Source organism: Macrobrachium nipponense, chromosome 1 (assembly GCF_015104395.2).
Source record: "Macrobrachium nipponense isolate FS-2020 chromosome 1, ASM1510439v2, whole genome shotgun sequence".
In the NCBI taxonomy this organism is placed as follows: Eukaryota; Metazoa; Arthropoda; class Malacostraca; order Decapoda; family Palaemonidae; genus Macrobrachium; species Macrobrachium nipponense.
Window position 1 is genome coordinate 62,941,559 of NC_087200.1, and position 14,751 is coordinate 62,956,309.

The following is a 14,751-nucleotide window of genomic DNA, read 5'->3' on the forward strand; positions in this document are numbered from 1 at the left end:
TTTAGTTTTAAGTGATTCTTAAATCTAAACTACGCCCTCTCTTCCAGGCGCCGGCAGTAAGGGATACCGCATTGGCTACCCTGCGGGCCTGGGTCGGCGGTTTTGGGAAAAACGCCGCCAAGGGACAACCCTACATCCTGGAGAAGCGGTTGGCATTATTAATCTTCCCCGGAGGCAAGGCGACAGGATACGTCGACCCGGTAGATGCGGCTCCGACTATCGCCTTCATCCAACAACAGCTGGCTGCCTCATTAACTGATCAAGACCAGGATATCTCTACGGATGTCGCGACCCTGGATATTAATGTTGAACCTATGGTAGGTATAGACGACCTGTTGGTCGAGGTAGGTAAGGTGGACACCCAAGGGTCACCCTTGGGCGTAACTGTTTCTTCTACCCCTGCAACCTCTCCATCCTTCCAAGGCTTTACGGGTGACGAAATATATTCTCCTCCTGACGCTTCGGTTAGACCTAAGGTCAAGGCTAAAGTGATGACCTTGACTAAGACGTCGTCGTCGTCTAAGAAGACGACTTCGGCTTCATCCTCCTCCCGTAAGTCTCCGGCTGGGAATCCCGGAGCAGACAGGTCTAAAGCTTCTAGCTCCGGCTCTAAGTCCTCGAGAAGTAAATCCTCCAGAGAGAGATCTCGCACTCCGGCAGAGTCACCAGTTCCGCTACCATTGGTTCCGATTCAGAGCCTCCCCTCCACCTCCGCAGCAGCTCCGGCTTTGGACTCCAATGCTGGCCTGTTGCAACAGGTGGGCGACCTGGTTGGGTCCCTAAAGAGTAGCATGGAACAAATGATCTCTCGTCTGTCGGATAGGATTACTTCCCAGGACTCCATTATAGCCGGGCTGAGAGAAGCTCCTCTAGCCTCTCCTCCACTTTCCAACACAAGTGGAACTCAGCTTCCTCCGTATGACTCACTACCTCCGTTCTCTATGAACAACCCATGGAGAGTAGCGTCATACGCCCCCTTCCAGGACGGTCTCATCTCTATACCGGAATTTGGGACTCGAAGAATAGAGGACTTCGAGTTCTACCCGGAAGACCTCCAGCCTCCGTTCATAGGCTACGCAAGGCTCACGCCTTCGGCTATGGTTCGGGACGATAGGGTACCTAAGGAGACAGTCCTCTATTCACGTGACCAGGCTCAGAGAGAATGGCTCAGGTGTTTAGAGGACATGGATTGTTCTAATACCAAGATACAACCGTTTAAGAGTCCCTTTACCATTTTCACAATGGATGAGAGTACCCCGCTCCCGTTCCTAACCAAGATCGCGAGGTCGACCATCCCAGCGGCCCAGAAGGGGGAACCTATACCGCAGTTGAAGGAAGCAGATCCCACATCTCCGTTGCTCCCCTCAGTTGGAGAATTGTGGGAAGACTTGCCGAACACATTCTCAGCTGGCAAACTCAAACCGGACTGTGCTATGGAGCAGTTTGGTGAAAAGCTACCCAGGCTCCCAGATAGCCTTATTCAGGCTGAATTTGACGCAAAATCGCGACTAGCCAGATCGATCAATTCTATGGCTATGTCTGAGGTAGCAACCATGGCTTATGGATCAGAACCGATTTTTAAGCTCATGACCAAATCCCTGACTCAAACGGTACAGTCAGATATGTTTGAGTTTGCCACTGCTCGAACGAATTGTAGGAAGCATGTCCTACAAGAGGCAACCATTCGGCATGAACCGAATAGGTTACTCTCGTCTAACATCTGGGGAGCAGATCTCTTCCCAGAAGCTATGGTTAAGGAAGTCCAGTCAGAGGCTACGAGGTTGAACCAGAGCCTTAAGGACCGTTGGGGCCTTACGGCTAAGAGGAGGCAAGACCTGACAGCTAAAGGTAAGGGACAAAGGAAACCCAGGCGTTTCCAACCTTACCAGAAAAAGCAACCACGCTTTCCTCAACAAGTTCCAGCGGTACCGTTAGTGCAGACAGCCCAACCTTCCACTTCTAAAGGTCAATCACAGCCAATTTATGTGATATCCCCTCAGCCTCAGCCCTCCACCTCTTACGCCATCTCTCCAGCTTACAATCAAGCCTTCGAGAGTCAAGCTTCACAGAAGTATGACCGCTCGGGTAAGGGAGGCAGAGGTAAGCGGTCCTTTCGTGGGAGAGGATCGGGAGGCCCCTTTAATAGGGGAAAGCACTTCAGAGGAGGCCGAGGCGGTTACCAGAACCAATGAAGAACTTCAGGTAGGAGGGAGGCTGTTTCACTTTCGCCACCGGTGGAACTTCAGCCAATGGGCTCAGAGCATAGTGTCAAAAGGGCTGGGTTGGAGCTGGTTGACGAACCCACCTCCAGCCAGACCTTTCCGTCAACTTCCTTCCAAAGAATTGACAGAGTACGCGGAGGACCTCCTTCAGAAAGGAGCTATAGCGAGAGTCAAGAGATTAAAATTTCAAGGTCGCTTGTTCAGCGTGCCAAAGAAAGGCTCACAAAAAAGAAGGGTAATCTTAGACTTGTCCCGCTTAAACTTAGCCATCCGCTGCGACAAGTTCAAGATGCTCACGATCTCACAGGTGCGGACCTTACTTCCCCGTGGGGCCGTCACCACCTCTATCGATCTTACAGACGCCTACTATCATATCCCTATTGCAAGACACTTCCGTCCGTATCTGGGTTTCAAGATAGGAGACCAGACATTCTCCTTCAAGGTAGTTCCATTCGGACTCAACGTGGCACCCAGAGTGTTCACGAAGCTAGCGGAAGTGGTAGTGCAACAACTCAGATCACAAGGGATTATGGTAGTAGCGTATCTCGACGATTGGTTGATCTGGGCCCCAACAGTCGAGGAATGCAACAGAGCTACACTGAAAGTGATTCAGTTCCTGGAATATCTAGGCTTCAAGATAAACAGGACCAAATCAAGACTCACTCCAGAGTCAAACTTTCAGTGGCTGGGCATTCAATGGAATCTATCCTCCCACACTCTGTCGATTCCATCAACCAAAAGGAAAGAAATAGCGAAGTCAGTCAAGCAATTTCTAAGTCACAAACTAGCGTCAAGGAGAGCTCAGGAAAGGATCCTGGGTTCTCTCCAGTTTGCATCAGTGACGAACGTCTTAATGAAAGCCAAACTGAAAGACCTAACCAGAATCTGGCGCTCGCGAGCAAATGTCAGGTCCAGGGACAAACTATCCTCAGTGCCTCTGATTCTAAAGAATCGACTTCGGCCGTGGGCGAGAGTCAAGAATTTGTCAGTGTCAGTACCCCTTCAGTTCCCTCCACCAGGGATCACCATCCACACAGACGCGTCCTTAAGCGGCTGGGGAGGGTATTCCCAGGTCAAAAAGGTTCAAGGGACTTGGTCACATCAGTTCCGTCAGTTCCATATAAACGTACTGGAGGCAATGGCAGTGTTCTTGACCTCTAAAAGGTTACGCACCCACCAAAAGTACTCCCACATAAAGCTAGTCCTGGACAGCGCAGTGGTAGTACATTGTATAAACAGAGGAGGCTCCAAGTCACGTCATCTAAATCACGTCATGATAGCCATCTTCTCCCTGGCAGACAAGTTCAGTTGGCATCTTTCCTCCACTCACATAGCTGGAGTGGGAAACGTCATAGCAGACGCCCTATCCCGATCAGTGCCCCTAGAGTCGGAATGGTCACTGGACAACAGTTCGTTCCAATGGATCCTTCAAAGAGTCCCAGGGCTACAGGTGGATCTCTTCGCATCCCAAGCGAACCACAAACTACCGTGTTATGTAGCCCCCAACCTGGACCCTCTGGCCTATGCCACGGACGCCCTGGCCCTAGACTGGAACAACTGGGAGAAGATTTATGTCTTCCCTCCAGTGAATCTCCTCATGAAAGTATTGAACAAACTCAGGACATTCAAGGGTCAAGTGGCTCTAGTAGCCCCAGACTGGCCGAAGAGCAACTGGTATCCTCTAATTTTGGAGCTGGGCCTTCGTCCTCTTCGGATCCCCAGTCCCAAGCTCTCCCAGTCAGTACAAACGAAGACTGTGTTCGCTTCCTCAGGGATTCTCAAAACCCTAACTTTATGGATTTCATGAAGTTTGCGGCAAAAAGAGATGCGAATATTGACCCTCAGAATATTCTCTTCTTGGAATCCGATAAAAGGGATTCAACTTTGAGACAGTATGATGCTGCTGTCAAAAAGTTAGCAATCTTCCTGAGAGAATCGGATATTAGAATCATGACAGTTAATTCAGCTATATCCTTTTTCAGATCCTTATTTGAAAAAGGTTTAGCAGCTAGCACGATTACGACAAACAAGTCAGCTTTGAAAAAGATATTTCAATTTGGATTCAACATAGACTTGACGGATTCCTACTTCTCGTCTATTCCTAAGGCATGTGCTAGGCTTAGGCCTTCTGTAAGGCCTACGTCAGTTTCATGGTTCTTAAACGATGTTCTAAAACTGGCTTCCGAAACCGATAATGACACATGCTCGTTTATAATGCTCTTAAGAAAAACCCTATTTTTATTAAGCTTAGCTTCAGGAGCAAGAATTTCAGAACTGTCGGCTCTATCCAGGGACCCGGATCATATTCAATTCCTTCCCACAGGGGAAGTACTACTTTCTCCGGAACGTAGCTTTTTAGCAAAGAATGAAGATCCTTTGATGAGGTGGGAACCTTGGAAGGTACTGCCCCTTCCACAAGATGTATCCCTTTGCCCAGTTTTAACCTTACGAGCCTTTCTGTCCAGGACCTCCTCATCTTCATCGGGTCCCCTCTTTAAGAGGGAAAAAGGTGGAACTTTATCCATTAAAGGCATCAGGCAGCAAATCCTGTACTTTATTAAGCAAGCCAATCCTGACTCTTTCCCGAAAGCACATGATGTCAGAGCAGTAGCCACCTCAATTAATTATTTCCAACATATGAACTTCGATGAGTTGAAAAAGTATACTGGATGGAAATCGCCGACAGTGTTCAAACGTCACTACCTTAAGTCCTTGGAAGCTCTGAAATTCCCAGCAGTAGCAGCGGGTAACATAGTTTCCCCTGACTCTAGCTAATTTGTAGTAGAAGATTCAGTCCTCCTTTCTACCTGCCTCACCCAAAAGTTCGTCTATTCCTACCTTGTTCATTTGCATTCACCTTGTGTCTTAGCTGCTTTTATGATAGTGTAGTGGGTGCCCCTTATTGTCTGGCTAGGGACACTCACAAATGATTATAAACATTGATCTCATGGATGTTTCCCCTTATTTTTATGCTAGGGGATACATCATATTATAATGGTTACGGGTTTTGTATATTAAGTCATATACATTCCTTTATATATTATTATTGTTGGTTGTTTTGTTTATCTGTTTATATTAATTGCTATTATACTTTTGATACATGCTGTTACACAGATATCATTTGATACATGTAAGTCATTTTACCTGTATATATGTAAATTACCTTATGTTAACAAACATGATTAGAATTAAGGGTAATTTAAGCATATTTCTATTTTATACCCCTGTGTATATGTATCTTTTAGCAATTATATTCTCTTTATATATATTTTACCTTTTATTTGAGACCTATTCTGATTTATTTTATTTTATTACTTTTGTTTACAATCTTGTGCTATTTCTCTGGTACGATTTCGCGCAGCGACACGAGCTGAGCCCAGAAAAGGGATTTTGACGTAAGGAAAAATCTATTTCTGGGCGATTGGCTCGTGTCGCCAGCGAAATCCCACCCTACCCATCCCTTCGCCCAAGATTGTCTGCTAACTTCAGGATGGCCACCAGAGGCGCAGCAGTCGGCAGCATGGGATGGAGTAGTAGTAGTACGAGCTGCTCACTCTGTGGGTCGGCTCCCCTCTTGGAGGGTTTTTGTAGTGGGAGATTTCTATTGGCATTTGGCTCGTGGTAGTGGTCTCACTCGCCTAGTGTTCATACCGACACCCTCCTGGAGGGTGAGCGAGTCAGTTATACTGACCTTTTTCTTTATTTTATTTATTCTCTGGTATGTGTTAGTACATTTAACCTAGAAATAATAGATAAAGGATATTTCGCTGGCGACACGAGCCAATCGCCCAGAAATAGATTTTTCCTTACGTCAAAATCCCTTATTTGAGCCTTTTCATATTACGCTTTTTTTAAAGGTTTATATATGGAAATGTGCGCAAAAACATGCACAATATAACAAAAAATATTGGAAGGTTGTAGCATTTCTCATTTTTGAAATATTTGCATATAAAGTACGATAAGTACGAAAAAAACTACGATCGGTCAACTTTGACTCAACCGAAAAGGTCAAAAAACGCATTTATAACATAAAAATCTTACAGTCTAGTAATATTCAATCATTTATCTTCATTTTAAAATAAATTGCAAGTCTCTAGAACAATATCTCGATTTATGGTGAATTTTTGAAAATATTTTTTTCCCCTCCGCGCGACGATTCTCGGCCGAAAATCTCGGGAAACGCGTAGGTCACATTCTCCTAATATTTGAGCCTTTTCATATTACGCTTTTTTTAAGGTTTATATATGGAAATGTGCGCAAAAACATGCACAATATAACAAAAAATATTGGAAGGTTGTAGCATTCTCATTTTTGAAATATTTGCATATAAAGTACGATAAGTACGAAAAAAAATACGATCGGTCAACTTTGACTCAACCGAAAAGGTCAAAAAACGCATTTAAAACATAAAAATCTTACAGTCTAGTAATTTTCAATCATGTATCTTCAATTTAAAACATATTGCTAGTCTCTAGAACAATATCTCGATTATAGGTGAATATTTGAAAAATATTTTTTTTATTCCGTCCGCGCGCCGATTCTCGCCGAAAAATCTCGAAACGCGTAGGTCACATTCTCCTAATATTGTGCCTTTTCATATTACGCTTTTTTTTAGAGGTTTATATATGGAAATGTGTGCAAAAAACGTGCACAATATAACAAAAAATATTGGAAGGTTGTATCATTTATCATTTTAGAAATATTTGCATATAAAAGTACGATAAGTACGAAAAAAAACTACGATCGGTCAACTTTGACCAACCGAAATGGTCAAAAAACGCATTTGTAACATAAAAATCTTACAGTCTAGTAATATTCAATCATTTATCTTCAATTTAAAACATATTGCAAGTCTCTAGAACAATATCTCGATTTATGGTGAATATTTGAAAAAAAATATTTTTATTCCGTCCGTGCGCCGATTCTCGCCGAAAATCTCGGAAACGCGTAGGTCACATTCTCCTAATATTTGAGCCTTTTCATATTACGCTTTTTTTAGATTTTTATATATGAAAATGTGCGCAAAAACATGCACAATATAACAAAAATTATTGGAAGGTTGTAGCATTTCTCATTTTTTTTATTTGCATACATACTCAAAATTTTAAAAAAAAATTCGACATTCCGTCAACTTTAACTCGTTCGAAATGGTCGAAAACTGCATTTCTAAGCTAAAACTCTTACAGTATCGTAATATTCAATCATTTTCCTTCATTTTGAAACAAATTGCAAGTCTCTATAACAATATTTCGATTTATGGTGAATTTTTTTAAAAATTATTTTTTTACATCCGCGCGCTACAAATTCATGCATCATTTTGTGATGATATTTTCTCTGTGTTGCTTTTATCGTTTTACAATGTGTTATATATCAAAATGATCGCAATTTAGTGCACATTACAAAAAAAAAAAAGTAACTTGTTACCTCTAACCGTTTGGCGCACAGCGCGATTTGAATACAATTATATATGAAATTCGTTTTTGCGCTATCATATATCGCATTATTTATATATGATAATGATAATTTTTTCATTTCTGATGGTTGCATACTAAACTTCAAGCAACGACAAAAAAAGGAGCCAAAAATGAACTCTTAATCTTGAAAACTAAGCGCGCTGTGATTTTTTGAAAAAAATATTTTTGTTTTTTCTGCTTACGCGCTCACTCTCAAACCCCTCCGGCATACGGGAGTCATTTTTTTATTTACCGCTCGGCGTTAAGGGTTAACGTAAAATATTCAGTTCAGACTGTCCAAGGAGACAATAATGGGATGGGAAAATGGTGAGAAGATCTAGATTAGTTCAGATCAACCATTTAGGACCAGTTATGGGAATTAGACTTTTTAAGTCAATTTCATATGCACAATACCTATGACGGGCTCATAATCCGTAGAGTTATCATTATTGGCCACTGTTAACTGCAAACTAGATACAGTATTGGTAAAAATATCACCTCTTTTGGGGTTCTACACGGTTACCTAATTCTGCGTTGTTGTTTTTTTTTTAAACAATTTAAAAAAATAGTGGTTTACCCTCCTCACATGATGGATGTAACACCAAAAGATATGTTACTGTAATCACAACCCAATCTCGTATATAAAAATTTCAACAGAATATACAGTAGCATATGTTATATACAATGTCATGTAATAAGTGTCAGGCATCTATTGATAAACAAACAGTAATCACATCAACTATCCTTATCCAGCTAAATAACTAAATAACTACTAAACTTAACACAAAATTTATATTAAAAATCATCTGGTTTCTGTATTCAATGACCCAACTCATCATACTATTTAAAATTGCTTGAGTTATATATTTTGTCAAGCACTGCTTCCTAAAGAAAGTATCAAAGTGAGTTTTAAATGAATTTTATCTTTAGTTTCTGCAATCTTACATACAGGAGATACATCACATTTTTAAATTACTAGGACTGATTAACACATCTAGTATTAACACAGAAAATAGGCTTGTCATGCGTAGAAAATTATTAAAGAAATACAAGTGCCCATAGTGTGCATTTATTGCTAAAACTCACCTTAATAAGCACTGTTCAGGGGCATGCTTGTTTCTGAAAAGGTATTTTGGAAAATGAAGTGTCAACAGTTTTGACCGACTATCTTCAAAACTTATCAGCCTACTAAGGGTTTCAATTTTAGATTTCACAAACATAGCACAGTATAAAAGACAAAAAAGTTTACATAAAAAAAGAAATTATCAACACACCAAAATGTATAATACAGTACTTCCTGACTTCAAGAATTAAGCTTTAGCCAAGGCAGTCCCCGGCTATCAGCAGCGGTTCCGTTCCCGACGGTGCAACGATAACTGAAAATCGGCAATATGACAATATAAGCGGGGATCAGTGCATATCGAGCCGAAAATCCAGTTATCGTCGTCGCTAGACAAGCGCTGTAAAACCAGTTCACTGGTAACCAAGGCTGCCGACAACTAGGGACTGCCTGTATTCTAAAAGGCAGATCACTAAAACACAGTAGTACCATACATGAAAACAAGTAGCTAGCAACTCCTACTGTACAAAAATGTTGAATAACTACAAAGCCCTAGAAACAAAATACCCATGATTTACAAACATTATGAGAGGCACTTACAAATGTAATACGTACAGTGGTCCCCCGGTATTCGCGGGGGATGCGTACCAGAATAGTTACAACCCACAAATAGTTGGAACCCCTATAAAATTGCATAAAACCTATTTTAAGTTAACTCAAGAAAATCCCACTAAAAATTTTTATACCGTTTTTTTTTTTAAGTGCATTTTATGATGAAATTGATAAAAAAAAAAAACAAGAATTTGTGGATATTCCTCATAGAAAAATACCGTGAATAGGTAAATTTTCCGTGAATAATGCATGGAAATGTTCCAGAGAGAAATCCGCGAATGTGTGAGTCCGCTAATCCGGAGAACGCGAATACTGGGGGTCCACTGTACTTCCAATTGACAACCATTTCTTTAAATTTAAAATATGCAGTAGGCCTTGAAGACCGTATATTATTACTACTATTACTTTTATTATTACTGACTACCATTTCCCAGACCACCGACTCAACAATCTAGGGGACTACATGTCTGGAACTACTCTTCTTTATATGGGAATCATAATCTTTTTAAAATGAAGCTGATGTTTTTATACAAGCCCATTATTACAGTCACTATAACCCTTTTTGTAGGAACTTGCACTGCAAATAAAGAAATGGATTTGTATGAAAAACATTTTTAAAAAATTAATGTTTTATCACAAACCCACCCATTACTTATAATCAACCCAAATCTCTATGATGGGAAGGATTTTAGTGCTCAAGATTTCAAAACTGAGTAACTGAGACCAAGAGATCTACCTCTAAAGTTCCTTGAGATTAAATGCTTCCACAAGAAGATAATTCTAAGAGGCAGAGAAATCAATAAGCTCTGACTTCCTGGATAAACAACACTACTTATGTTGCTTTGCCACTGTTCAAACTTTGATAAGCCAACAAAACAACTGTCAGAGACAGAACAGTACAGAATTCTTCCTCACTAGTTCCTTGATATATCCTACAGGGAGGAAAATCTAGATCCCTCACCATATATTGTGATTCCTTGGAAAAATTCAGGCATGATGGCTTGTTCCCAGCTACTTAGGGAATATCTAAAAAAATCTTACTGAGTGAAGCATACGTAGTTCCCCTTCTTGAAAGAAAGTTATAAGGATAGAAGAAAATAGTCTTCAGTTAGTACAGTATTAGTGTCTGAATAAAGTCCAAACTAGGACTAGTCAACTAATTAGAACTGGAAGGTCATACCACAAGTTTAAACCCGCTTCAGTAATCTCCTTCATGCAGTGTTGACACAATTGCTTCTCTTCAAACAAAGAACTTTAACTTGAGTACAGTTCATTCAATTCAAAACCTGAGAAGTGTAGACCTACAGCCTTAAGCTAAGGATGATACACACATTCTTTTGCTAATGTTGATAACTTCCTTTGCCACCACAGAAACTTAAGAATATCAGCTATTTGTAACAAAGATACTTATCGAATTAACATCCCACAATTTCACCACCCACTGAACAGGTTCCACTTGCCTAGTAAAAGTTAGATGTACTTCTGCATGGCTATGAAATAGCTTCAGCACATTCACCAGAAAAACTTGTCTCCAAGCATTTCCAAAAAACCTCCAAGTATGCAAGCCTAGCATTTTTCCAATTTTTCAATAATCCATGGAAAGATAGTTGGCAGAAGGCCCTTCTCCAATTGGGGTTGTTTCTGAGATCTGACAAAGGAAACAAGGTTAGCAAAAAATTGCCACACCCACAGTAGTCACAAGGCACATGTAGACAAATTATTGCAACTCAAGACCTTAACTAACAAAAGCCTGAACATACCAAAAGGTAGGAAAGCACACACATACATCAAAATTCTAAGTTGCTGGGTCTGAAAGTGAGGGACAAACAGATGGAAGCTGCAACTGATGCTGGCTGTGACTATATCCATTTGAGATTCTTGCTAACTGCCACAGGGATTTGCATTAGAGTGTTTGCAGTAATCAACCAGAGAGGGAGTGATGCTCCTACTAAGGATAATTACATCTACTTTATCACCTGCAAAAATAACTCTTGTAACAAAATTGCCCTCACTGTCCTAGGCTGAGAAGAAAATCATTCCTCTCATGAAGCATGGTCTGCCAAAGCTATTGCTACCATTTCCTTAACTTACACAAGCCTGTTATCATGTTAGTCATACACTCAGCATACTGCCTTGATGAAGCTGAGCACTTTAAGCCAAGCTGCTATTGCAAGCTGTCTTGAGAAACTAGTACAGTCAGTGGCTCCAGTTTATATCGTCATGCTCTCAAAGCTGTGCAGCTCACAGTGTCAGAATTGTCGAACAGTAAGTCATCATGATTCTTCTTTCCCTTCTATTTCTCTAATAAAGAAATGACAAGAAGCTGTCCGCTACAGAACCAGTCATAGATCTGGTTGGGACTCTGATCCTTGGAATGGTGTAGTTCAAGAAATTTAAAAGCTGTTTTGGCTACAAAAGCTGGTCCACTCATGGCTCCAGTGAAGCAGTTTTATCATGAACACTAAAGAGCTCTGGTTATAGCTCCAGCAATTGGGCATTTCCACCAGAAAAGTGAATCTGAGTGGGTCTGGTCACACCTATGCCCAGTAGGGGTGCTCTAACTGGCTGTCAGAGCATCTTTCTACTAAAAGCGGGACAACTCTGCTTTTTGCAGCAGTTCTAATCATCACAATTTAACCACAAAAGCCCAATTAGCTTCATACAGTTTGGCTGACAAGGCAGTATGTCATACCTAAGCAATTCTTATGTATTCGAGCTGTCTGAACAAAAAAGATGGATCTGTATGGACACTGCTTTGGCTAACAGAGTAGCTCAGTCAGCTATGGAAGAAAGATGAAGGAACTCAGGCAACTGATATGGCCACTACACCAGCCATAATTCTGACTGTGTGACCGAAGCAGCCTTTTGTAAGGTGCTGTTCAAGATCGGCTCATATGGCTGGGCCATCAGGTTTTCTGTAAACTTATTTTTATTTCGGGTGAAGTCTAATAGCCTGGATCTCGCTTAATGGAAACTGGCTACTTAAGGAAGAAAAATTTTCATGCATTCAAGTATGGCTCTGATACTAGGTAAATCATATAAATAATGAAGAATTCGATAACCTTTCCACCTATCGCATCTTTCAATTTTTCATCCTAAATAATTTCAAAATTATCAAATGCCTACTGCTTCTCTACTACTTTTTGTACATGAAGGAAATTAATATGGTACAAGTACATTGTTAGACCTTCAAACACACTCAGAATCTTTGAAAAAGTCACAAGTTTGCTGAAGTTAAATCTAATTTTCAGTCGTACCGTTACGTTACCCCTACAAAACCCGAAAAACCGGAAAAAATTAAACCCTTACGGATTATTTTTTTAAAATCTGATTTCATCAATTAGACCAGCATAGGCATTTAGTGTTTAGAGGTTTAGTGAAACTGGTGAGATATAATTGAAGAGCAAAAATTTGTAGCCATCTAAACTTCAGAATGGACACAAAATAATTGCCAACAGTTCCCTCTTTCAAACTTCTGGAAATATCCCATCTGAAATACTGGAGGTTAGGGGAAAAAGTGAGAGCAAAAATTCACTTGTATGAAGTGACCTCAATGTAGTTCAGACTAAACAAGGTTAGATCAGTGATGGAAAAGGGACCCTTGCCCAGTGATGGTAAAGGGGATAATGCCTCCTTTATTATATCCATACTCTTACTGCTCAGAAATCAATAAGAACCTGAACCCCATTCCGAGAAATTCCTCTCAATGCTGAATGACATGGGAGGAAATGGTGTCCCAATCCAAACCCCTTTGTTTTGGATAAGAAACTAACCTGTACTTTTTCACCTAAATTCAAATACTACCAGGACACAGAAACAAGTGAGTACACATCAAGGCAACTGATTGGTAATGACCTGCAGCTCAGAAATCCATCATCACCACCCACCTAAGTTCCTTCGATTTAAGTCAAATAAGACAGATTAGATATAAAATTGACTGGAATGGTTACGGTATCTATCTCAGCACAGAAATGAAAAAGTGAAAAATCTGGTTTAACAAATGGCAGACAGAATCTGAAGATTATCTACCATGTTGAAGGCGCTTGTCCAGAATCAGCATCCCCTGGCAAGCATATCGTTATCACAAAATCTTTCAAGAATATAATCCACTAAAGCCAACTGAAGCTTTAGCTTATGAGGTCATGGCCAACAACAATACCCTAGAAAATCTCCGAGTTTCTTTTCAGGAGAGAGGAAGGCAAATTTACAATAATGGCAAGACGCCAACAACTTCAGGAGTGTAGAACTGATCCCTCTTGGATGGCAAATTCATCTCTTGTGAATGCCTCCGCAAAGGGCTAGGGAACTGTCTTACTGAATTTTCAGGGAGAGTGCATCTGACCCGACGAGATAATTCCCAAAACATAATAATTTAAAAAGAGTTTTAGTACTTGCTTTCTGCTGATGTCCACTGAATTCAGTTTGAGCCGGGCTGACATCTGTGACCAACCAACTAAATCTGTGACAGGGTAAGATTTTGCTTATTTCTTTACAGATGCTTATCTGGGCATATTCAGGATAAGCAAAACCGCTGTTAATTAAGGTTTTATTCTTAAACCATGAGAAAAATTCATATGGCTGACATCCAATAACTTGCAGAAAAATTCCCATACCCTAGTACTAAAAGATGCTATTTTTAAACAATAGCACCTCTAGAGGAAAACAAAATTCCTTAAGAGGAAAGCACAATTGCTTAAGAGAATTATGTTCATAAGACTTTCACATTACATTATCTACCAAATGAGTGACAAAAATTAACATCATCCACCTAAAAAAATAACACTGGCCCTTGGATACCCAGATCACATGGTTATTAGTATCAATGAAGTGTAGTATTTGCAACCAAAAGCTGAAAATTGCAAAACTAGTATATGATAAAAGTCAACAAAACATCACAAAAAAATTTACTATTTTATTTGTTTTCATGATTAGAAGGAAGACATAAAATTAGAGCTGCAGTTTAACACACACAAAAGTATTAGTTGTAATTAGTGATAAATCTGTTACTACTTACACATGGATTAGTTAAAAGTTTATAATTGTTTGTGAAGACTCTAGACACTAAAAAAATATATATATATCTTAATTGTGACCAACCTATTTACAATTTCCATAAGCAAAGATTGAAAAAGAGAGAAATTATTATTCTATTAGTACTGAACATGCAAAAATCTACAATAGTTATTAAAATTAATTATAAATTCTCCATAAGTACATCAATTATATTTAACTTGTGCAATGTATCTTAGTACAATATGTATAACCAAGACCAAAATTACCAAATAAAAATTGTTCATCAACTATACTCTGTTTTTTTTCATCTGTCCATCCACCTGTGGTGTTTTTGTATGGTAACACTGCGTCCGGTTAAATAGTTACGCTGTGTGTAAGTGTTAGGCTAAAT

The 14,751-nt window shown here is 40.0% G+C and overlaps 2 protein-coding genes across 6 annotated transcripts in view; both read right to left on the minus strand.

Moving 5' to 3' along the window:
* Positions 1-14,751, minus strand: part of LOC135219355 (NAD kinase 2, mitochondrial-like) — a gene marked incomplete at its 3' end in the record, with an annotated part of 495,179 nt that overhangs the window by 273,885 nt on the left and 206,543 nt on the right.
* Positions 1-14,751, minus strand: part of LOC135219357 (WD repeat, SAM and U-box domain-containing protein 1-like) — a 255,489-nt gene that overhangs the window by 172,210 nt on the left and 68,528 nt on the right. Inside the window, exon 3 of one of the 2 annotated variants that reach the window (XM_064256048.1) lies at positions 8,762-8,794. The exons of the other annotated variant lie outside the window; for it this stretch is intronic. Within the exon in view, the coding sequence (XP_064112118.1) occupies positions 8,762-8,794 (33 nt within the window). The remainder of the gene's footprint in view (positions 1-8,761; positions 8,795-14,751) is intronic. 2 annotated transcript variants of the gene reach the window in all.